Consider the following 25,044-nt stretch of genomic DNA (forward strand, 5'->3'; position numbering starts at 1 on the left):
TGAAATTGTAGCTAACATCTCTGGTTATTCAAGATGCTTTTTTCCTCCTACGTAACTGATCTACAGTTTGTGGACTGGGGGACTGGTTTGTCGCAACTTATTGTGGCTTCTGAGCTTTTTAGACCTGTTATCATGCGGACCGAGTAGTGTGGGTGTCCTTTGGGGTGGATCTGAGGAAGCTTTGTAGAAAGGTTTGTGTGGTTGTGGGGAATTAAAGACAGTAACCACTGTACAGTTCTGGAGTTTTTGATCTCTCTTATGTATGCCTGAGAAGTGTTCATGTCTGGTAAGAATATATTGGGGTTGTCAAAGACAACAGTTGTTCTTTAAGGCTCACTTTCCAAACTGTGGCCTATTAGCACATCTCTCACATTATTTCTGTTCAGTGCTTCTTATTCAAACTAGTTCTGCAGGGAACAGGGAAAAAGTTTATATTTTAGATTACTGTCTTTAATTTTTTTCCTCTTGAAAAATCCCCATTAATATGACACAGCATAATTTTCACAGGAAGTCTGAATTTTTCAGGTCCTGGAGAAGATTAGTGCCAAATAAGAAAACCTTTTGAAGTTCAGAAAACTTTCTGCAGTACAAGGAACTTGACACACCTGTCTGTCAGAAAGTTTTTGTTTCACAGAAACCATTCAAATTGGAAGAGATAAAGTTCGTCTGGCTTTTAAAATATATTGATGAATAATGTACGTCTGAACACTTCATTAGAATGAAACTTAGTCCACTGCCTTGGTTAATGTATTTCATAGCACTTTCCCTTTTCTGTGATTTAATCTTAAATTACTTGGTTCAGTTATTGGTGTATATTTAAAAAAGGAAAAGAAACATGTCTTGCAAAAAGTTTAGTTAGAGTGCTTGCAACTAATGTTTATTTTAAGTTGCTTAGATACAAGATACAATCCCATAGTAAGCACAAGCCTTGGCTTTGAAAATACTCCTTATGACAACTGTTCTTTATTTGGAAACTAGAGACAACTTTTTTCTTTTTTTCTTTTAGCTGTTATTTTAAATAGGCTTGGTAGTAGTATGAAATACACAATATATGTTCAGTTTGAAAAATGTTTATTTTTGTATCAACAAAGTCCTGATGTCACAAAGTTTATATGCTTTGCCCTGATACTTGCAAAGACAGTCCACTTGTATGCAACTATTGCTAACAGTTGTAGTGAGCATCACTTTGTTTCTTAAGTGCACTTGATCTAATTTTTTTCATGGATTGCTGACTTTTGTGCTCTTTTTACAAAGCATTTATGAATCCTGACTCACACATGAAAATGTAAGGAGTGCTTTGATTTGCTTGTGACTTGACGAACAATATTGTACTGTTTTTAGGTCATACCTATGATCTTTCCTTCTCCAGAAGGCAGCTAAGATTCTTCTGATACTTTGAAGACACCTACTAGGAACTTAGTTGCTGTGTGAAGCTATAGTTATCAGAAGTGTAAGGACAAATCCTTATGTAGTTTTTCATTATGTGAAGGGGGCATATGGGAGGTAGAGTGAAGGACAGACATAGCAAAACCATATCAGCTAGTAGGAATACACCCAATTGCTACTGTCAGTGGCATGTGTTACACGGGTAAGTCTCCTCACGCCTGAGATGTTCTGGAGGAAGCTCTTGCTGTGTTTGGGTACATTCTCCCTGTTCTCAGCTGCAGAAGATGATCCTGGAGAGGTGACCAGACTGGCATGAGATAGCTCAGCATTTCTACACACAACAGTCAGCAGGATTAGTGTATTGAGATGCCCTCGCTCTCCGCCGTCTGAAAGCAGCTAGAGGGAATGAGTTCAGACAGTAGAGGTTCAGGAATAGTAATGGTTAATAGGGAAGACAGACAGGATAGAATAGGCTAATAGATTTCACTGCGAAGTAGGGATTAATTTATGGATGAGGGAAAAGGGAATAAGAGTGCTAAGTAAATAAAGCGTTTAAGAGCAACAAAATATCTAACTGTGCTGGCAGGTGTAAGTGAACACTAAAACCTGTGTTATAGGTATTCTTGAAACAAATTTGTAGTACAGAGGTGTGGGTGTGATACAGGCTGCTTTGATCAGTCAATAGCATTGCTGTCTAAGAATAGCAGGCTGTCCAAGGCAATGATGGACACCAGTCAGGTTCCACGCTCAAGCAACTACATCTTAAAAATGCTGCTGTGTCAGGTAGTCTTATTCACTTGGGAGTTTCCATGCTGTGGTACTCTTTTGAAATGCAGGTGTCATTGAACCTGACAATTTTGCCTCACCCTGTTCCTCATCCCACTCATGTCTGGTATTCTCTGGCCTCCCTTGAAGCCCAAGAATTTGGGGAACAGAAAAATAACAGATAGCAAGACTTGTGACTAAGACATTTGCAGGATTTGCAGACTTTTGGAATACAAGCTCCCCTATGGTTGCAGGGAGCACCTTGGGTTGGCAGTTCTGTCTGCTTAAAATCTCAAACAGCATAAAACTGCTTATTTGGGTTTTTCAGGCAAAAGGTTGGGTTCTGCTTCTATCTCTTGAATTGCCCATTTAATTCTAGTTTATGCTGGCTAAAAGTAAAAGCTGGTGCCTTGTGGTCAGGCAGGGCTGATCCAAGAGTGAAGCAATGGGGAAACAATTGGTTTTTTCCTTATTGACTTTATTAGTGCGGTAACCCTTTCAAGTACACACCAAGTGCCGGAAGCGTCAATTCAGTGCCCCTGTGGTGGGGAGTGCTAAGGGTTCAGGAAGGATTAGATAGGGGAATAGTGGCTGTGTGTACACATAAGATCCCTTGAGAACAAGTCCCAGCACCAGTAAGGCAAAACTCCATGGCTTTTGTCCTGTGACATAAGCTCTAGTTTAGCTGCAACGTAGGATACCACCTCATCAGATCTCAATTAAGATGTTGTGAGGTGTATGTTCTGATCTTATTCACCAAAGTCTAATCAAAGCAATGGATCTTTTTATGCCCTTCCGAAAAGAAGAGAGATTAAATTAGGCTGGGAATGTCTATCAGCAGAACTTTTGTCTTAGTAGCAAAAGAAACTGTTTATTGTAAAGACACTGTCACATGATGGCAGTGGCTGTGTTGTTGCCATAAAATTGGAGAAATTAAACACTATAATGGAAAGCTTCTGTAAATGGGGTCGTTCAGGCCAGGCATTAAATTAACGAGCAACATAGTTTGGCTTCTTTAATGCTGTGAGCATCTTTTAGTCTGAGGCTTTAGTCTTCCAAAGGAGGGGGTGTGTATATATTTGTCATGTCTTATTTTAAAGTATTGTCATTCTTCAGACCCTGCTATTAATGACAGCTTTTTTCCCTCTAAATTTTCTGAGTTAACATTTTATTAGAAAATTATGAAAAGGGAAGCCAGGGAAAGGCTCTGATGGCACATCTCTTAACCCTCAGGCTAACGAACTGTAGTTCCTTAACATATATTTCTGAGGCAGTGGCATGTGCTGTGAAAAGGCAATGCACTGTGGTGGCAGTGCTGCTTTTGTAAAATAAAACCAGTGCTTTTGATACTTTGAGAGGACCCTTTATGGTGAAAATCCTGCAGGTGGACTCTCACAGAAGAGGTAAGTGAGAGGCAAAATAGGACCCAGCTTCCTCTTGCAACATTGAGCCACAAATAATCTGCTAAGCACTAGGTACTGTCATGCAGGATGTTTTTCTCCCAACTTGCCAATCAAATTAATTTCCATTAGTCATCGAGTCTGAGTACTGAACATGGAATGCATTTTTCCTAAACAAGACATTCTCTTTGGAACAGAAGCTAGAGCTACAAATTTTATGAGCGCTGAAATATCCATGGCAGTGTTTTAGTTTTCCTCTCTTCATTGCTGAAATTCCAGTACTGGAGCTCAGAATACTGTTCAGATGTATAATACTATCAAGTCAGTAGATTAAGACTTTTCAGGACCTTAATATAAAAGATATGTCATAATTTTGTTCTTGAATATCTGCTGTATTGTCAACGTGTTGTAGTGGCGTTTGACATCGGTATGAATCCTGCAATACACATTTCTATCTCTTTTTTTTTTTTTTTTCTTCCCCCCCCCTGCAGTTCAGATGGAGAAAATGGAACAGATGACAAAAGAAAGGCAGGAAAATCGCCTACTGTGTTGCTGCAGACCACTACCTGTGAAATGGAATATTTTGATGACCGGAAAAAAGTTGATGTTGCTAGGTAATATCAGAAATGCTGTCAGTTTTCTCCTAGTCAGATAATCAGAATGGTTACAACCCATTCAAGAAGCTGCACTGACTAGCAAGATTTATCAGGCATCCTACTTGTGGGTTAGCTTGCACACTATGCAAGTAAACAGGAATCGGAGCCACCTTCCAGGGGTTGCTCTCTTACCCACCACAAGCAGTCAGAATAGTGGGAATTTAGACTTCTGGCTGGCTTAGCTTCCCTGTTCTAGGAAAAAATATATTGCACTGTTTGTTGCCACTGCTAGTTACATCCCTTTCACAGTCAATTTGACAGGCAGTCAAACTAAGCTGCAGTTTGAGTCCTGGGCTGTTCCCAGAACACTTTCATGCTGGAATATTGATTGTCTGTGGTAAAACTATGACAAAAGTTTTAATTTTGGACTCTATGCTGTATATTGCATCGGGTTATTGTAATGTCTCTGCAAAAACGGTCATTCTTCCTTTGTTGGAGAACTGGAATGCGTTTGAAACTCTTCTAAAAGAAAACAAAATAATACTAAAATCCCTCTTGGAGGGCTTGAATACAAATTTTGCATCCCTTTCACTTTGTCAACTGAGCAGCCAATGCAAAAGTCAGCAGTCAACCTGACACTGGTTTTGGTCACAAGGCAGATATTTGAAAAACATCACTTAATTTCCTGAAGTGTCTTGGAGGAGAAGGTATTTGAAGAAATACGTGATTACTTTTTTCTTTTTTTGCAAACTCTCCTTCCAGTCTTACCTCTCACATACAATGTAATTGTGTGCTGGTGAGGGATTGGTATAAGTTTTTTGTAAGGCTCACTGTTCATTTCAGTTTCACCTGTACTTTACATAGGGACACAAATACATGTACACATGTATTTTAGAGTTTTCTTCTGTGAGGGATGACCTGAGATATGCAGCCAGTCCCCCTGCTGTCTAAATGAGTTGTGCTGTACAATCTCTTTCCTAAATCCAGCTATATCTCCATTAGACTTGGGGGTTCTCTTCCTCTCACCCTTACAGTTTTTACTGGAAATCCTGAACCTCTCAAGTTTAGGAAAGTAAAGAAGACTTACTGTGCAGGGTAAGTTGCAGTAATGGAAACTTTTGTAGCACCTTTCTTTCCCCGTTGAGTCTTTAGCACAACATGTTCTTCAGGTCATTCAGTATAGGAGTCCTGTGTTGTGTTTTTCCTTCTGCTCTTCAGTCTGCATCTGAAGGCCTCTGAAAAAGAGTTACCTTATTTTTATAGCCTGTTGATATGCTTTCGTTCTGTGCTAAATAGCTCTCAGGGATAATGTTCTTCTCTTCCTGATTTATGAAACACTGTTATCCCACCTCTGGTTTTGTTTTTCTGAACAGTCCATGCCATTAATTTCTCCTGTATAAAACAAACAAAACTTATTTTCCCAGGCATCTGCAGAGACTTTTGTCTGTACTTGTTCTACTCTAGAGTTGTTGGTTTTTTTCTTGGTTTTTCCAATGTGAACGGCTAGAGCTGTACAGGTACAGCTTCCTATACAACTGGCACTCACAATTCCCTTTCATCTCCTCTAGGATTGCTGGCTATCTTAACGATTTCATTACACTATACTACACAGTTCATAGCCATCCTGTGACTTGCGGACCTTTGTTTCTTCTCTGTTGCACTTTCCAAATGAGCTCGCATTTTGCAGTACAAGTTCATAGCTTTCAGTACACTACCTTGCATTCTCAGCTACTAAGTTTTATCTTACTTTATCTTGGATTAGTGTTAGTATTTCACATGTTACCGAGAAACAAACGAACATGGAGCTAAGCTCTGTGACAATTCATTAAGATGTAAAAATGTCTTGAACTTTTTTTACTTCCTTACAACTAGTAATTTAGAATATTCCTTCTAAATTAAAAGATGACCTTCAGTGAGGGCTGGCATGGTTTAAGAATAAGATATACTCCTCTTTATTGGTGCATAATCCGTGATGAATCAGATAATAGTTATTAAAGGATTAACATGTTTCATGGAAAAGCACGTCCTGTTGATAACTTACCAAGACTAATGAACTGAGGCCAAGCTTATATGGGATGCCTTTTTTAATCTTCAGGACAAAGAGCAGCACAGATAGTCCACTCCTGACAATGGATATCAAGAATGACTCCAAGATTGAAAGGAAAAAACGTGCCTCAAATCAGGTAGGGCAGAGGATGGACTTCTTTGTTTATATATAGTAAGAGTAAATACATAACTAGCATGAGAGCCCCCTTGTTTAGCAATATTATAGTTCATGGTTGTATAAGGACGTAAGTTCCTTTTTCATCAGTGTGTTAGAGTGTGGGTAAAGTAGGTTACAGACTTAATAGCCACATAGCAAAAAGGAGGCTTTATTGTAAAACAAGTGGGCAAAATGAGAAGGTATTGGGAGGACAGGAAGTGGAATGGGTCACTTGATTGTAAGACTATCTAATAAGGTATGTGTCTCTGGGTGTGGGGCTTTTTGTTTTTCAGCTGAAGGCAAATGCACACTTTCATAAGCTGTTTGTAGATGTTCCCATTGATGAGCCACTGAAACAAAGTAAGTATTAACCCCCTTACTGGCTGTGGATCTAAGATAATGTTGTTACCTGCCAACTGTGGTGATGTACAAGAGGGACTACCTAAATTTTAAAAACCTTGAACTCCAGCTGCATAGAGCTACAAGGCCTTCATCTGCATGCAGTAGGTGTTTTTGTTGTAATCTTGCAAAACTTAAATCTTCAGATGTTGGGCATCTTTGGGAATTGTAGCCCACTTTGTACTTCTTAGCAGAGTAACCTAGTGCAAAATTTTTTCATACTGAAGCTTCCTTACTAAAGGCAGTACTTAATTGAAACAGCACTGGTCAAGTGACTAGCTTGAGTTTTGCTGTTGATGATGCTTTAAGATTTAAAAACACTGGTAGGAGAAGGACAAAATGTTTAAAGACTCTACTGTTCTCTGTGGTAGTTATAACAAGTGAATTCTATATAGATATGTATAACAAATGTTTCTTGAAGGAATACAAGGAAGGCGGTTCATGAGTGAGAAATGGTTTGCTCAATGGCTGTGAAGTAAAAGCAGTATTAATTTACATGTGTTGTACCTCTGTTTGTCATCTAGTCCAGACAACTGCTATAGAGCTAAAAGTTTGAAGCTGAAACCTTTCATTAAGCTCTTTACATTTACATAATATAGTTACCTGAAAGCTAGTCAAAAAGTTTATAGGAAGCTAGGTGGTACTCTCTCAGAAAGGATTCTTGGCTTCTGGGGGCCAGTTGCATGTTATTACGCATTTCAGTCTTTGTCCTTCAGATATTTTGAGCCTAAACTTAGGCCTGTGAAATCTTCTGAGCTTGTCAGTATTAGTTGAACTTATTGAATATTTCAAGGTTTGACAATGTTTATCAAAAGGTATAAACCTAAACGTATTATGGCTTTGAAAAAAGAGCAAAACAAAAGCCAAACTGATAACAGTAGGCTTGGGTTGTGGTTACCTTAAAGATTATAGAGTATCTATTTGTTTCAGGCTTTACCTGTGCTCTGCAGAAAGAAATTCTGTACCAAGGAAAGTTATTCCTTTCTGAAAACTGGATTTGCTTCCATTCCAAGGTTTTTGGTAAAGACACTAAGGTTAGTAAAATCTTTATGTACAGAACGGTAATGCTATTCCTTAACAATTTGTTCATCACCAGAAGTTCACATTATTATGCAAGGCTAGAATACTACTAATACCTCTAAGTATTATTGAATACAATCACTGTTCAGAAGTGATGCCCAAAAGTCACTCTAGAACTGGAGCACTATTATTATTAAAGATTGAGTTTCTCTCTTAAGGACTTCCTGTCTGAAAAAAAAATACATGAAAGGAAAGGATCTGACATGCAGCAGTGAGGGCATTGCTAAGCCCATGTAGCATCAACTGTACAAAAATGTCTCTCTTGGGCTAAGTATGGAAAAGAGGAGGAGGAAGGAAGGCTGAAAAGTATAAGGACTACAAGACTGTAGTTGGGGAACTGGAGGGAAGGATCAAGCATATTAAGACAATTAAAGAGGAAGAACTAAAACTGGCTTCTGAGTTGAGTGGCAAAGGTCTTTGAGGGATTCTTCCAGCACTCCTGTTCTGCAAAAACAGAGAATGGGGAAAGAAAAATGAGTTTGCTAGGTTTTTACTTGTGAGCCTAATATGAAGAGCAGAAATGGGACATAACAATCGGGAAGATCCTAATTTACAAGATCATCATTTGCTCTTTCTTGATGCAGATATGACCCACCTAAGGCTCGGGCCCCTTGTGGTGAATGATATGCATACAGATAAAAATAAAGCCTTTCCAAAAAGATTTGTGTTCTGGTTCTGTTGACTTAGAGCTTTTGGAGTGGTTTTGTTTACATAAACTCTGCTTTGTTTTTGAGCTTTTATTGGGAAACAGCTCGATTTGCTGCAAGGAATTCTTTGCCTTCTTTCTCGAGTACTTCCTTGAACAAAGTTCCTGGTTAGATCCAAACCCTTTGTCAGTGAATTCGGTGCTGATACCAGTTTAGAAGTTGACAGTATCTCATTTCTCTGCTGTCAACCATTTTGATGGAACACCATCTATCTTTGAAAGGACTTTTAAGAAGGTGGAATAGGTTTAAAGAATGCTTAAAATTATTAATGACACGTTGTTCATAGTGACCTTATGGGTTAGTGTGTTTTACTGCTTGGCCCAAGAAACTGAGTTATTGTTGTTCCTGGTTAATGGATTCTATTAGTTATAGGCAGTACGTTAATGTGGATGGTGTGTATGTCGGTGAAAGCCATGTGGCACAAAGGAAATAAGAATTAACATATGGTTGGATACTGTCATTCATAATTAGTAACAGCTGTCTTGGCAGTTAGTTTCATTAAAATTGAAGCTGCTGTTCACCACAAACAAGTGTGACTACTTCAAACTGTGGGACAGCTTTCTAAATTCAAACTAAGCTAAATGTATACAAAAATCTGGTAGAACTCTACCAAGTAGACTAGAAAGACCTGGAAAAAAAGATGCAGAATGATAATGATGTAGTACTAGGAAATTATCTTTGTCAACAGGGTTGTAAATGCAGGAATATATACATATTTATGTATACGATGAAAAGGGAAAACATATTACAAGATAGGGTAGACTACACAGTATTTGTAAATGTGGCTACAGTGGTATTCCACATTATTCAATTCTGGGTCATTGTTTTCAGAAAACATTGCAGGGAAAATTAAGAGTGAAGGGGGTAGGCCTGATCATTTACTTCCAGCTGTCTTCCCCTACCCCTGGAACACACACTTAAAGCTTTGTTCAGTCACATACAGCAGGCACAAGTTTTTAGGAGTACCATCAACAAAAAAGCAGGAAAATCAGGGTTATAATGAAAAATAATGTAATGGAAGGGGGAGGGAGAAATCAAGCTTGACAGGAAGAGGAACATTCTTAGCAGTCAGATACACTGACAAAGTTTCCAAGGCACACAACCTCTATTGCTTAGAACTTGTAAACAGTTTAAGCTTTGTGATAAAGTGGTTTATGGTGAGAAATAGCAGGTCTACACGTTCTAACAAATTTTTCAACATGAATTCTTCTACATGCAGAATTTTTTTTATTGAAAGCTTTGGTGGAGGGAATAGCCATGCAAGTCAGGAGATTTGAGTCTGCAGTGTAAACACTGTGCATATTCAAAAAATAAAAGATTGCTTCTACAGGATTGAATAGACTTTGAAAGACATCACTGTCTTTCCAGGTAGTTCTGTTTTGGCTATATATATTGGCCTTGAGTCTTTCCTGGAGCTAAGCATTATCTTACGCAGTTTAGTTGCTTTCCAAGTTGCCTGCAGGTAAACCTTGTTTCCTGAAATAATTCTTACTCCAGATAGAAATAAAGTACTTTGCAGTGATTTTACCATTTTAATCTATTGCTGGGGTAACAGTGCAGTAAGCAAGTACTTAATCCCACTTAAGTACACTTTAGTCTTGATTACAGTAATGTTATCCATCAAAATAGCATGCAGTAGAATGCCATTAACATCTCTGATTTAAAGGTCTTTGAGGTGAACTGAACCAGTTAGAAAACTTCTAAGCTGCTTTTTTTATCATTACCATTAGCAGGATTTCTGCTGAAAAATCTTCTGGTTTGGTTTGGTTTTGGTTTGTTGTTTTGCTTTGTTTTTTTTAAAGTTATACAGATTCTGTTCTGACTAGCTGAGGATTCTGGGTTTTTCCTATCAAACACACATCATAGCTGCTCCCTTCTCCCCACTTCCAGAAAAAGCTGTTTTGAAAAGTATTGCAAAAACTTAGCGGAATGATACGATGTCCAGTTTAAGAAGAAAAGGTATAGTGGAGGACCTGTTTAATTACCCATTTTCAAAAGACGTGGCTCCTGAAGCAGGACAAATAGAGTTGAGATGTTAAAAAATCAATAGAACAAATGGTGACCAGATTTACAGATTCTTAGACCCAGGCCTGGGACTAAGCATAATTAAAATTATATGCTTTGGGTTGGTTTGGTTCTCTTCTGCTAGCACACCTTTTTTAAATGAAACTAAGTAGCGAGTAAAGAGCGAGTTTCTAGCCCTTAGATGACAAGCAGATACTTGACTAGCCATGCTTCAACAGTGGTTGGCAATCTTATACCCAGACTAATGTACAGAAATACATTTTTTGTTACCTGAAACAATTTTTTATTTCATGACTTTGTGTTGCTGTTCTGAACACAAGTTAACAAGGTTTTATGAAACTGTGCGCAGAATACCTTCATTCTCCTTCTGCACTGACATGTGGTTTTAATTCAGTGTTGTGATTGCTCGTTGAACAATCTTTGGACACTTTTAATCTTGCTTCCAAATTTCTCAGGTAGTTGTGACAGTGTGTGCCAAAGGAATTTTTAACAGGAGCTGTATCTTAATCATGTGTATCCAGGATTATTATATTTGCCTAACTTGCTGAACTCCAGGCTTTTCAACTGAAAGTCAGACCAGGTATTTCGTCCTTTGTAATACAGGGTTTATAAGAAGAGCCCATGCAGAATATCTGAAGTGAAATACTCTGAAACTTAGCAGGCATTAAGCTAATGGGGTTGGATGTAAACACAAAGCAGGAAGGAAAATTGAGAACTTTTCAGTGTAAATGTAGACAGTCTGGATTGCACACACAGGAATCAGTTTAAGTAAGTCAGTGGGTGTGTGGGTATTGGATCTTTCAACAGTACTGAAGGACGAGCTGTTTACTCAGCTGCTTGTTGCAGACTAAAGGATCTGTAAGTGGTGGGAAGACTTTGTTCATTCTTCAACAAGCCTCTCTTGTCTGATGTGTTCTGAAATGTTTTGTTTCTAAACAAAGAAGCCTAGCTTTAAGACTGTTTTTTTCTGCAGATCTACAGTGAACTAAGCCTGTAGTCTTCTAAGAGCCAGAAGGGATCAGGAAAGGAAGACATAAACAAAAGCCTGGACTGGCATCTGATAAAAACAGGAGTAAAAATAGTTAAGAAATAGTAATAATCTGAAACCATGCCTGTTCCATATGAAATATTAGTAATCAGGGATGTAGTGGAGAAATCTTTAAATGAAGAGTGTTGAAGGTCTGGCTTATCACAGTTAGTAGGCTGGCTCCTTGTGAAAGAGCATGCAGATTTGTGTGCCTATATTGGGACTCTAACACTACATTGATCTTGTTTCAGATTAGTATACCTGTGCTCTCGGTGACGCTTTTGAAGAAAACCAAAACTGCCCTTCTTGTGCCAAATGCTCTGATCATAGCAACAGTCACAGATAGGGTAAGTACTGGTAGAGGGCGAAGCTATTGCACTCTGCCTGCTTTCTTTTTCATTTTTTTTCTACTTCCCCCCCTGAGCCCCTTGACAGTAATATGAGGGATTCTTGAAAGTGCCAAGTGGCCACTTAAACAGCTATAGGAATTGATGACGTGGGGATTTAGACTTAGGACCCTGAAGGATCTGGTTTCTTAGAGGACGATTCTAGCTGCTTCTTCCTCCTCTCTTGTGACAGGCAAGGACCATTTTTTTTCATCTTACTGGCTCCTTGTCTTTTTTCTTTGGATCTGCAGTAGATGAAGCTGTGTAGAACTTGGTGAGAAAATAAGAAATGGAATCTCTGGTTGCCACCTGCTCTCTGTAGTCTGTCATTCCCCATTCTCCAAGACTGCTGTGTAGTAGCACTGGAGGAACTGAAACAGCTGGGTCAGGAAGTGCATGCACAGAGGCTTACGTGCCTTGTTGTCAGCTCTGACAGTATTCTTTCATTTACCTGGGTCTCCTACCTGACCAGCAATACCTTAGATGCACAAAATACAGTTGCTTACAGTGATACTCAGGAATAGTAATTGCATCAATCAGTAGAAAATGTGATTATCCTAAGAGCAGCTTTAGAACCAGCCCATTTTCATTGCACAAATATTTTGTGGATGCAGGAGACTGTACAAAAAACAAGCTGGGTTTTGTTTTTTTTTTAAAGGGGTAGGTAAAACATAGTTTGTGAAGTCTTTTTAAAAAAAGAACAGATCTGGACTATGCTCTGGTTCCTGCAGCAGAATGTGGTAACTTTCATGTGCCTGTTCTGTGTTCCTTGTGATTAACCTCAGGTCATACGCTTAGCAGTGGAGGTTTTTCCTGCTATATGAATGTTCTTGAAAATACTTACTTGATCAGCAAAACCACCTGTCAGTTTCAGTTAGGCAACAGGAAGCTTGTACTGTATGCCTCTTCTCAAACAGTTTTGAAACTTCTGTTTTTCAGTACGTGTTTGTCTCCTTACTCTCCAGAGATACCACCTACAAGCTATTAAAATCTATCTGTAGACATCTTGAGGTAAGTGCTAATGGGAGTGAAGATGGTATGTAGCTTTGTGTTCGTTATCACTGCTTTTCTACTTTTAAATGCTAGGTGGTTTCTGAGTGTGTTCCTTGTTAATACTGCTGGTTTTTTCAGGACACAGGCATGGGCAACAGTCCAAATCCCTCTTCTACAGAAAGCTTCAGGGCTGATCGTCCTTCAACTCTGCCCTTGGTAAATGGCTTGGATGTTTGTTCTTTTGTTGCATGGCACCTTTCATTGCAAGTACTACTTATAATGTCTGAAGAAAGGAAACTGAAGGAAATCATGACATCTGTTTCTGAAATTTCCATGAGTTTTTTAACATTAGGAAGCAGTGGGATGATTAGCATAGTTGTAATTTGATCTGATCACATGCAGTATATACACATGAGTATGCTTTGGATATATTCCACAGGTCTGTATGCTCTACATGTCTCTCTTTAGCAGTCAGGTTTCACAGCACTCTGTACTGACTTAAAGTTGCTTCTTCCTCTGCCATGAACAGTTTTTGAAGTGTTTGTAGTTGCAGTCCTTCCTCTGTGAGCCAGTTCAGACATCTGAAAGAGCTGTGTAGCCACATGTGATGACCAGAGTCTAATTCTGGTAATGCCGGTCCTGGAATTCTCAGTTTGTCTAACTTAACAGTCTGTCTTTTGTACACAGACTTAATCTCTTCACTTAAATGAAGGCAGGGGATGAGGCTTGAATTCTGGTGATCATACGGGGTTTATTTTGCTAACTTGATCTCAACATCTTGATACCAGAGATTGTTCCTGGTTAAACAGTTTTAAATCTGTAATTGTTTGTTCAGTTTCTAGAGGGAGGACAGAGGAATAAGGTTGTTTAGATTTAGAAGAGGGCTGAGCTTTCTTGTGACTCTTCCTCCCCATCAGGATTTCAATGAAGACTATTCTGATCTGGATGGAATAGTGCAGCAGCAGAGACAAGAGACGGAAGAGTCCAGCAGCACAGGCTCACAGACCCCAGAGCTGGAATGCTTCCAAGGTGAGTGGAATCATGGGGCCCCAAGAAAATGAGAAAAGCTTAGCTCTCAGTTTTGCTTCTGTAATCCCCTTCTGATGTGGAATCTACATTCTCCACAGTCCTGGAGAATTACATGGTTTTTAAGGTCTTCCTCAAAGCCACAATAGCGACGTTCCCATTATTATATCCCATTGCAATCCAGACTCAGGCAATCACTTGGATCTGATTTGTCAGTACTGCCTCCAGCTGCTTATCCATGTACTATCTGCTCCCCACATCCCCCATTAGTTATGCTAGCAGAGATATAATGTAGGAGATGTTCCTCCTTTAAAACAAAAACCAAACAAACAAAGAAAACCCCCTATTCTAAAGTAGTTCAAGACACACTGTAACTTCTTCTAATCTATACAAATAACATTCTGTACCGTGGTGGCTTTTGGTCATCAAAAAAGTTATTTTTGACATGTTTTTGTGGGTTTTTTTTTTAAACCCTCATTTTATTCTTTGCAGTTATTAAGACACTTGAAGATACTGTCCAAAATTGTTCTTTCTTAACACTGCTGTTTGTAATCTCATATGCCTCAAGTTCTTCGCCTAATTAGCAGAAATGCTGTGTAGAAACTCACTGCATATAAGTTTATAAGTACAGCAGAACTTGTTTTATGTAGCACATGCCGAATGTTATTAGCAAAACCTAGGGTATTATTCTGCTGTACAATTAATATATATTAACATATTAATGTGTTGTTATGCTGTTATTACTCTGGGTTCCATCTTGACTGTAAAAGAATATGTATAATAAGAAACTTTTACCGTTACTTTTAAATGAAACACCTTTTTTTTTAATAGCAGTTTTCTGTCATTAGTTTTAATTAACTCTTCTTCTTTGCTGTGTCTTTTGTTCAGTGGTATGATTTGGGGCTATTTGCTTTCATTGGTCTTTGGTATTTACTCTGTGTGTGTTTTTAATTGTTTGGTGGTGTTTGTGAAGGAGTAACTAAATTGTGGTGTCATCACTTGACACATGAATGCTTCTGAATAATGATTTAACTTGCTGTCTTACTTCATTACGGCTAATAACTACTTCAAACCTTTCCATTTTCCTTTTCCACAAGTAAAAAACCAATATCCAGTTAAAGAGTTACCCTAGGAAAAAGAATTGGGGGGTCGGGAAGAGCACATCTGTCACTTGCGATTCTGTTTCTTGTGCATCATTAGAGCAGTCCTGGATGTGCAAGTAAAGCATGAACAAAACTGAGTGTGACTGGATTTTTCTGCCCATCTCTTTCAAGACATTGTCTGCATTTAAAAAACAGTCAGGAAAGGGAGCTATAATCTTCTTTTTAAAGTAACAATGCAATATCTCTATTTGATGTTGCTATTAAAGTCATTTGGAATCATTACTCTAGCATATTCAGTCCTTGTGAGAGATGAATTTTGTATCTGTATAATCTTCTGACTGGAAATTCAGTGATAACCTTCAAAGTTTGCACAGGTTGCCATCTTTCAAGGGATCTGGGAATGTAAATGCAGCATACATCATCCTCTTCCAGTCCAGGTGCTTCTTTGTATTTTGTGACGATGTGGAATTACTATGTAAACTGTTTTAAGGCTACTAAACCAACTGCTGCTTTCTACCCAAGTCCAGAAATGCACCTTTTAAAATCCTCCTCTTCCCCTACTCCTTGACTAACTTAAGCTACCAACAGCTTCCTTTGACTTCATATTTCAACTTTATTAAAAACGTTGCTTTTGACAGATTATCATGTCGTTGAGACACAGACGCACTTGAAAGTTTCCAAGACTGAGGCAAAATCTGTCCGTTCAGATGCGCACTGTAAACGTGGACCTGATGGAAAAGTCCGAAACAGTCCTCGAAATGGTAAGAATTCAAGGGCAGATCTTCAGCTGGAGTTAGCTGAAATAAGTTTACATAGTTATGTCAGTTCACATAACTTGGAAGATCTCTTTCTTGTTTATTCCTCTGTTTATATTATCTGTTGCATGCTTCAGAACACTGTTTGTGTGCCATGGTCTGCTTTGATCAAAGTAGCACTTGGTTCTTTTCCTTGCAGGCCATTCTGAAGCCTTCAGGTTCTTCCACAAAGTGAAGTCCCAGAAGCTTTTATCTGTGAACCATGTACTTATATTTTACGCAGTTCTGTAAGTTACCAATTGATACCAAGATTGTCAAAATACTAGGGTTTTCTTATGTTTACATAGATTAATATAATCTAAGCTTCACTTGAAAAAAGGAAATTATTGGGAATTGTGGCCTTTATACTTTTCAGAAGTAGCAATGCTGGGGCAGGCTTACTTAACAGCCGTTTTACTTTTAAAAGCAAAGGGTCTTTTGGTTCAGGAAATGTTAGAAGAGTTTAACTACTTGCAAGTTTATTTTACATGTCACTTAGCAAAGCCATACTCAAGGCTGAGATTTTAACTGTCTGAATGCCACTGATGGGTATTCCTGAGGTGTTTCTAAGAATGATACCTTTATTATGCAACATGTACAAGTAACAATTTAAATGGCTTTTAACATTAAATTTGTCAGGTAGCTCTAAAGTTGCCATTAATTGATGTACCTTATTTTTCTCTCTTACAGTGTTTGTGTATTAATATTTTCAACCTTCTACATGAGATATAAAATCAGTGTCCTGGAGGAACGTCTTATTTCCATCACATCCTTTGATTCACATATTAAGGAGTAAGATACACTCTGTAAAATTTTGGGGTTCTAAAATCTTTTCAAGTATCTGTCATGCTCATCTATTTTCTTTAGAAACGACTATGATACTGTAGTGCCCTTGTGATCCTTTAGTGTCCTGTAGTTCTTGTATCTGTAGTAGCCTCATCTCACAGCTTTCTGTTTAAGACTTTTAGTACAAATGTGATATATCATGGTGTGCTCCTACCTTGAGAATGTTTCAGATAGCTGTGAGTAACTTCAGTGTAAACTGCTGAAATGAGCCGTTCCTTTCCAGAGCGATGATTCTGTGGAAAAGGTGTAACTTCTGTCTTCAGTCTTAATGTCATTTGATTAGCCTAAGATGACAGAAGGTACTTTATAAGCTTTGGGCTAATACATCTGACTTGCTTGTACAGTGTTTTCTAAAGCTTTGGGCTGCCTATATTCTCTTCAGAAACCGATATCCTGTCTTGCTAAAATAAAAAAAAAAGTTAAAAAAAACCCCACACCACAAAACCAAACCAAAACAAAAATCCAGACACACCAAGGGAAGGTTCTTCGTGTATTTGAAGAGGAAATAGGGAAAGGAGCTATAGTTCCATAGATAGTTCCATTCCGTAGCTAGAGTTGTGGATGTCATCTGCCCCTGTGTATTTTATGTTTTTTTTAATCTCCATGTTGCATGGATAGGAAATATGCAAACATCAAATGGAGAGGCAGTGCAGGGACATACACCACAGCAGTATGCCACTGTAAGTTGTATCAGCTTTCTGCTGCTTTGTTAGGACAGAAGGCAGTTAATAGGATACTGTTGAGAATACTAATCAGTTTATTCAGCATTAAATTTTGCATTAGCTCTTCTCCCCTTCTTATAACTGATTTTTTTCTGAGCTGCTCTGAAAAACATAGCTTCAAAAGTCATTTGTAAATCTCAGTGCAAAACCTGCAGCCACATGCAGCATGAGTGGGAATGCTGACAGGTGGAGAAGCACCACCTGAAAAACAGAGGGGGAAAATAAAATTTAAGACAGAGCTGTACCCAGGCTGGGTGGGACTGTCTACAAAGTGTTTCAAACCTGTAGCAAGCTCTTGAATAAGTGTGCTTGTTAATTCAGCTTTCTTTGATGACCCATCCATGACAAACAGGTCACTCTGACAATGCACTTGTGGTCATATTGAACAATGACTGTGCTGCTTAGGATCCAACTGCTCTCAGCTGTCGTCTGTGGAAAGCAGTCGGACTTGTATGCATGTGTCAGAAGACAGAGCTAGGTTCTTGATAAAAAAGGAGTAGGAAGGAAATGGTTCTTTATCTTAAACAGGCCTGCATTTATATTTTACCAATAATGGAAGGAGAGGGGTAAACCTGCCTCTAATAGTAGGCAATGTCAAAAGCCATTTTCCCACTTTTGACATGTTTTTATTAGCAGGATGCTGTGTCCCTCTTCTGAAGCACTCTTACACGAGAAAGTCCTGTTTTCCGTTGCTCTTATCCCAAACAGTACAAGATACAGGATGATCTAATGTGCACTTCTGCAGTGTCAAGGAGTTGGGCTTTTTGATTTCCTCCAAGTCACAGGACATGGCACTTACACAGCTTTTCAACTTATTTCCAGTGGAAATAGCTGTAAAGTTTTCCATCCAAACTTTTGGAGAATGAGACCACATAAAGAATGTAGTCAAGAGTGCAGAAGTGACTTAGGCCTTTGTTTCTGTAAACAAGTACAGTTCACAATGTCGCCACTGTATTCCCATCTACATGTATCTCAGTTCTGTTTTCCTCTTTTTCGCTTCTGTCACACTTACTTCTTCATTCTGTTTGACAGACATCGAGTGCGCCAAGGTTTGGGATCTCATCTGCAAATTAATGCTGATGCCCTTTGTGATGAGTTAACCGCTAATCTTATAAAATTGGAAAAGGTAACTTCCTATGATATAATGCAAATGCTGATACACTAATCAGGTTTTTGCTGAATTTCTGTTGTCTGTTGTTTTGAAAAGTGCCAAGTTACCCCCAGATTTGATACCAGAAGCTGGCATGTTTTCCTAGACAAAGGACTGGGTTTTGGACTATAAATTAGCCCAAGTACAAGCATTGGTATGTATAAATGTTTTGCCTTGAGCTGAGGCTTACAGCCAGGAATACTAATAAACTGGACACTTCAGGGGTGATTATTAATGTAATGATCTCAATTTTTTTTTGTCCATCAAGGCTAAGGATTCTGAACTTGACTTTTATTACTGCTTGATGAACTTTTCTGTCTGGGGCTTTTGTTTGAGTTTTGTTATTTTGATTAAGAAAAACGATGCTGACTTTCATATGTAGTCAGCCTCTTCATATGAAGTGGCTGGAATCTGCCTGTTTCACTTTAGTAACACAAATGCTGCTGCACCAGTTGTGTAATTCCCTATACCTGACCTTTCTACTGTTCTCTAATTGCAAAACTAAACACACTTGCTGACTTGAATTGGAAACCTACGCAAAACAAGAGTGGGTGTGCAGACCTTATTTCCACTTCAGATGTTGTGGTGGGCTAACCTTGGCCAGCAGTCAGACTCCCACCCCGCTGCTGTCTCACTCCCCCTTCCTAGCAGGGCAGGGGGAGAAAATAGGATGAGAAAGCTCGTGGGTCAAGATAAAGGCAGGGGGATTGCTTACCAGTTACCATCGCAGGCAAAACAAACTCGACTTTGGGAAAATCAATTTAATATAGTACCAGTTAAAATAGATTTGCAAACCTCATGAAGTTCAACAAGGCCAAGGGCAAGGTCCTGCACATCAGTCAGGGCAATCCCAAGCACAAATACAGGCTGGGCAGAGAATGGGTTGAGAGCAGCCCTGAGGAGAAGGACTTGGGGGTGTTGGTTGACAAGAAGCTCAACATGACCCGGCAACGTACGTTTGCAGCCCAGAAAGCCAACCTTATCCTGGGCTGCATCAAAAGACGTGTGACCAGCAGGTCGAGGGAGGTGATTCTCTCCCTCTACTCCGCTCTCATGAGACCCCACCTGGAGTACTGCATCCAGCTCTGGGGTCCCAAACATAAGAAGGACATGGACCTGTTGGAGTGAGCCCAGAGGAGGGCCATGAAGATGATCAGAGGCTGGAGCACCTCTCCTGTGAAGACAGGCTGAGAGAGTTGGGGTTGTTCAGCCTCAAGAAGAGAAGGCTCCAGAGGGACCTTACAGCAGCCTTCCAGTACCTAAAGGGGGCCTACAAGAAAGACAGAGAGGGACTTTTAACAAGGGCATGTAGTGATAGGACAAGGAGTAATGGCTTTAAACTGAAAGAGGGTAGATTTAGATTAGATGTAGGGAAGAAGTTCTTTACTGTGAGGGTGGTGAGGCACTGGAACAGGTTGCCCAAAGAGGCTGTGGATGCCCCATCCCTGGAAGCGTTCAAGGCCAGGTTGGATGGGGCTTTGAGCAATGTGGTCTAGTGGAAGGTGTCCCTGCCTGTGGCAGGGGGGTTGGAACTAGGTGATCTTTCCCTTCCAACCCAAACCATTCTATGATTCTATGATTTGGGTAGTGAAAAACAAGGATGAATGATAGAACAACACCCTTTCTCCCCCCTGTCCCAGGCTCAACTTCACTCCTTCGCTCCTGACTACTCGCCCACTCCCTGCCCCCCACGTGGGGCTGGTGGGGGGTTACAGTCAGTACAGAAAAGTTTTCTCTCTGCTGCTCCTTTCTTCCCCCGTTTTCCCCTTGCTGCAGCATGGGCTCCTCCAAGGGCTCCAGTTGTTCAGGAAGTTACTGCCTGTTCTGGCATGGGTTCTCCATGGGCTGCAGCGTGGACATCTCTGCCATGGAGCACCTTGGCTCCCTCTCCTTCTCAGACCTTGGTGTTCCTTCTGCTGTTTCTCACCCTCTTACTCTCCTCCTGTCACTGGTGTTTTTCCACTTTCTTAAATACACTTTCCCAGAGGCTCCACCACCATCTTGGCTGAGGGGCTCAGCTGTGCCCTGTGATGGGTCCATTGGAGGCTGCTGGAATGGCCGTGTCCAGCACGGGACAGCCCCTGGCCTCTTCCCACAGCAGCCGTCCCTGCAGCCCCCTGTCCCACCCCTGCCCCAAACCTTGACAACTGCACCCAGTACAGGTGTATGAAGTGTTATGTGTTGGGAACACACTGGCCAAGCATGAAAAAAAGTATTAGTGGAGCGAAAACAAAAGTTACTTGAATTCCGATGTGATTAAGTCACATGGGATATTTTTGCCTCTGTTTCTAAAACTGAGTGCATGCCGAGGTCTTTCAACATTCTTTTTTCCCAAACGAAGTTTCTCAAATATCATAAAGCTAGGATTATATAATACCACTGTTTACCTGTGTGGCATAGGTTTTACAAAGACTGCCAAAAAGAGGTTTCTCCCCCCACATCGCTACCCCCCTGGCTGTGGAAGTCTAGAGTTAATGCTAGCGTAACCCCTCTGTATGCTCGGGATAATAACAATATGAATACAAGGGGAAAATGCTTACCAGATGATTCCCAGATACAATCTTTAGCCAAATTAGGTCATTTAAGAGGTTACTGCTTTCCAGCTGTCTGGGACAGGCTGGCAAGATGGTTCATGGGAGACTTCATTTCAGTGGGAAGCCAGCCCTTTGCAGCAGGGCTAGGCACTTTCCCACTCCCTTATATAGTCTCTGCTTGGAGACACAGTAAAAGGCAGCTGGATGGTTGGATCATTCACCTGTTCCCAGAGAGGTGACTCTGTCCTGAATTAGCATCTTAAGTCATGTGCTTTTTTCAGTTAGCGTCTACAGGGTTGGACCCTTAAAGTCTTACCTTGTATTTGCCAAATACTCAAGACACAATCGAGTGCTGCGCATACAAGCTAAATGAGTATTGCCTGTAGCTGCATATTGCCACATCCCGGTCCTCTCTAATCTAGATGAGCAGTGGTTAGAACAGGATGTTTGACCCTACTCTTGTACTGCAAACTGGTAGAAATCTGATAGCTTTATGTTCTCTGAGCAAAGTAACTGCAGTTGCTTAATTGTTTCATATGCCTTAGTGAAAAGTGCTAGTAATTGACTGCAGCTGGCTTCAGCAGCAAAGGTAGCATAAAAGTTCCATTCTAACTGGTCATCTCTCCCCTCGCTTCCCGTGTGACTGCAACATTGTAAACTAGAGCACAGAAATTATCTAGGTTAAAAACTAAAAATTACTCTCCAGTTAAAAAGTGTTCAGTGCAAGAGTATGTTGCAATGACTTTTTCAGTGTGACCTTGTGTTTTTTACAAGCTCTACTTCATACTGGGAGCCAAGGAATTACCATGGCTTAGCAGAATTTTGCTTTGGCATTTAAGTGTGTTTAACAGGTTCTTAACATGCACCATGTCTATCAGAGGATAAAGTGTTAAATTGGGGGAGGGAAAATGTGGCCTGATGTTACTCATTCCCTTACTCTAATGTAGCTTGTTAAAAGAAAATCCCTGTGTATGCATTAAGTGACTTATAAAATTAGGTGCTTCTTACTGTTTTCCTTTCCCCGAAATGTTCCTCGTGAAAAAGGTGTGCATCTGGGCTAGAAATCATGAGGTAGGATTAAGAAAGGGTATCCTTAAACAGGAAGTACAATGGTTCCTCAAATTAAAGCCTGAAAGTAGCGGTGACTAAACCTTCTGTAGCCGGTGACTGCTAGTTACTAAGATATAGAGAACACATGTGCCAGGGGATGTGACCCACTATATTCCCCACTCTCTGCTTTTAAGGACAAGGAGATGAAAGGTGGATAAATAGGCTGTGTAAAATAGGTCTGCACAAATCATCCTTGAGGATGCAACTGGCTGGCATTGCCTTCAGTGTCACTAAGGGAAGATAACCCACAATCAGTACACTAAATCTGGCAAATGGGACATATCTGCTAATGGTTAGAAGACCTTATTTTGCTGCGCACACGTCATAGCCAGCTGTGTAGCTGAAGCCATTACAAAACTATTTGAATTACGCACTTAAACCTAAGAGCTGTGACTTTGAAATTTGAGGCTTTTATTGGGTTTTGATCAAGTTCAAAATAATTGGGTTTCTTGTCCCTTTCTTGCTAGCTCTAGGTTTTTTTCTATCTTATTTTCTCAAGGAGAGAATCTATAGGAGGAAATTGCAGGAGATACTCATAATCTGAAAGCTAGGTGTGCTGCTGGCTGATTGTATCCAGATGTTTCCTTTGACTCTAGTGCAGGAAACATTTAACATGAATACTATTGGTATGAAGAGTTGTGACAGAATTAATGTGCACACAGAGAATATACTGAAGACTATATCTTGATTTTTTTTTTAATGCAGTATAACACTTCCTGCCTCCCAATTATTTTTCTCTTTTTCTAAGATACAGAGCAACTTGCAAAAACTACTTGAAGAAGGTGAATGAAACGTTGATGTTCTTGGACTGCTTCAGACCTCATTCTTCTCTCTTGACAAACAGTTCCAAAGGGGCTCTGCTGGCCAGAGTTCAAGCTTCTTTATTTTCAGTCCAAGCCAAGCCTAAACTACTGTAAAATTCATGTCATAATGCAGAAAGTCAGTTTATTCTTGAGCATGTATCTATATGTTTTGAAAACATATGTTTTGATCTACATGTATCTATGTTTTGAAAATAAGGGGATTTTTCCTTCTCTATTGTGTGTGAATTAATGGATTTTATAGCTTGCTTGATCCTACACTTTCTTACACCAGTGCAAACCTGGTGCATCTCCTTTTACCTCAGCATTTGATTTCTGCCTATTGTCATACAAGTGTAAATGGGAAGAATTTCAGTCATGACTCATGTGCTGCAGTGTTGTGTGAATGAGCTGGTATCTGTCTCAGCTACGGTTATGGATCGGTGCTGTGCTCTTCATTTTTACTTCTTTGTGCCCTGGCATCCCAAAGATCAGAAAACAGACACCTCTGGATTAGGTTATGTGAAGTTCTGAATGTTCGAGGTGTGCTCAGTTCTCAGGTGCTATAAAAAAGCTCAATTCTACTTTCTGTGGCATTGCGTTACTGCTGAGGGTAAGGTCTGTTTCTACTGGGCATTCAGTTTCCCTTGAGGTCAAGCTTGAAATATGTATGGACTTGCCAACTTACAATCAAGTTGCTTTATGAATAGCAGTATGGGTGTGACATATCTGCACAACTTAGAAAAACTGCTAGGTTTTTTGACCACTCATACCGTCTCGGTCCATGAAGTTAATCGGTGTGAAGACCCTCAGTCAGCTTTCCTTGGAGTTGCATGGGGTTTTGGTTGGGTGAGCAAGTGCAATTTGTGCTCCAGTTGATGGAAATCTAGTCTTGGTATGTGACTCCAGGGTCCGGATATTTCCACGTAATAGGAACTGGTGAATTAATGATGCAGCAATACAAACAATCAGTAGAGTGAATGAAAAAGTGGACACCTGCTTTGTTATATCGTACTATTTTTTTTCATAGTGCCTAAGATGGGATAACTGGGGATTTTTAGCTTTCTGATTCACCAAGCAGGCTGCTTAGTTTTTAAAGAGCAATATTTAGGATAATAACAGCTAGTATCTGTAAAGTGACAGTATTGTTTATAATATGCTATGCATTTTATAACCATTTCTGTGAAATGTACCTACTTTGTTTAAATAAACTTTTTTAAAACAAGCGAGTCAGTACTATAATTTGGATGAACCCAATTCCAGCCATCAGGTTTAGTCAAACATGATACTCATGATCGTGAGGCTCATAGCTCACAGTACAAAGTGTGCAAAACCCAGTACCCAACACAAAGGGTTAGGAACTGCATCCTGCTGCTGTGCTTCCTCTGACTCAGCTGTACTCAAGGTCTTCCCAGACTGCAGTGACAAAACAGTAGGAGCAAATTTGGCCCCCAGAGTTTTGAGCAAATTTTAATAGTTTTCTCAAGTGGTTCCTCCTTGAAGGATATTGGATGAGTATCATAATTTTGAGGCAGCTTAGAGAGCCCTACGTGCTCTCTAATGTGCCTGCCTGGCTCAAGATCCCATCTGAGCATGGTCTGTCAGAAATCTGTGAGATTTGGCTGTTCTCGCTGTTGCAGCCTCTGCCTTTCCTTCCTCAACTATCATGAGATTATTGGAATACTTAGTTTCACAAGAGAACTATAGAAATAACTTTTTTTTTTTTTCTTTTTCTATCCTTTTCCCTACTCTCTTCTTCTTCCACAGTTACACAGCTTATGCAATGTTTTGGACTCTGACCTCATCCTCTCTCTTCTTCTCTGTTTCCCTCCCTTTAATTCTCTATCAGTAACAGAAGTCTGTAGTTCTATTTATGGTTTAGAAATTGATGCCACAAGTCACCTTTATCGAAGGAACTTCAAGGAAGGTTGATTATATCCAGCAGCTGAACTGAGTTAGCCTGTTACTCCATTACATCAGCAAGGATGTGCT

General features: G+C 39.8%; 1 protein-coding gene across 2 annotated transcripts in view; it reads left to right on the forward strand.

Annotated features, from left to right (window-relative positions):
• GRAMD2B (GRAM domain containing 2B) overlaps positions 1 to 24,265 on the forward strand; it is a 46,765-nt gene extending 22,500 nt beyond the window's left edge. For both annotated transcript variants that reach the window (XM_050912759.1, XM_050912760.1), the window contains exons 2-14: positions 4,043 to 4,165; positions 6,243 to 6,330; positions 6,644 to 6,710; positions 7,680 to 7,783; positions 11,840 to 11,935; positions 12,914 to 12,985; positions 13,106 to 13,183; positions 13,885 to 13,996; positions 15,735 to 15,857; positions 16,051 to 16,138; positions 16,581 to 16,682; positions 18,491 to 18,584; positions 23,001 to 24,265. In XM_050912759.1, the coding sequence (XP_050768716.1) occupies positions 4,043 to 4,165; positions 6,243 to 6,330; positions 6,644 to 6,710; positions 7,680 to 7,783; positions 11,840 to 11,935; positions 12,914 to 12,985; positions 13,106 to 13,183; positions 13,885 to 13,996; positions 15,735 to 15,857; positions 16,051 to 16,138; positions 16,581 to 16,682; positions 18,491 to 18,584; positions 23,001 to 23,042 (1,189 nt within the window). In that variant the 3' untranslated portion in view covers positions 23,043 to 24,265. The remainder of the gene's footprint in view (positions 1 to 4,042; positions 4,166 to 6,242; positions 6,331 to 6,643; positions 6,711 to 7,679; positions 7,784 to 11,839; positions 11,936 to 12,913; positions 12,986 to 13,105; positions 13,184 to 13,884; positions 13,997 to 15,734; positions 15,858 to 16,050; positions 16,139 to 16,580; positions 16,683 to 18,490; positions 18,585 to 23,000) is intronic.
• The last annotated feature ends 779 nt before the right edge of the window (positions 24,266 to 25,044 follow it).

Source organism: Gymnogyps californianus, chromosome Z (assembly GCF_018139145.2).
Source record: "Gymnogyps californianus isolate 813 chromosome Z, ASM1813914v2, whole genome shotgun sequence".
NCBI classification, from domain to species: Eukaryota; Metazoa; Chordata; class Aves; order Accipitriformes; family Cathartidae; genus Gymnogyps; species Gymnogyps californianus.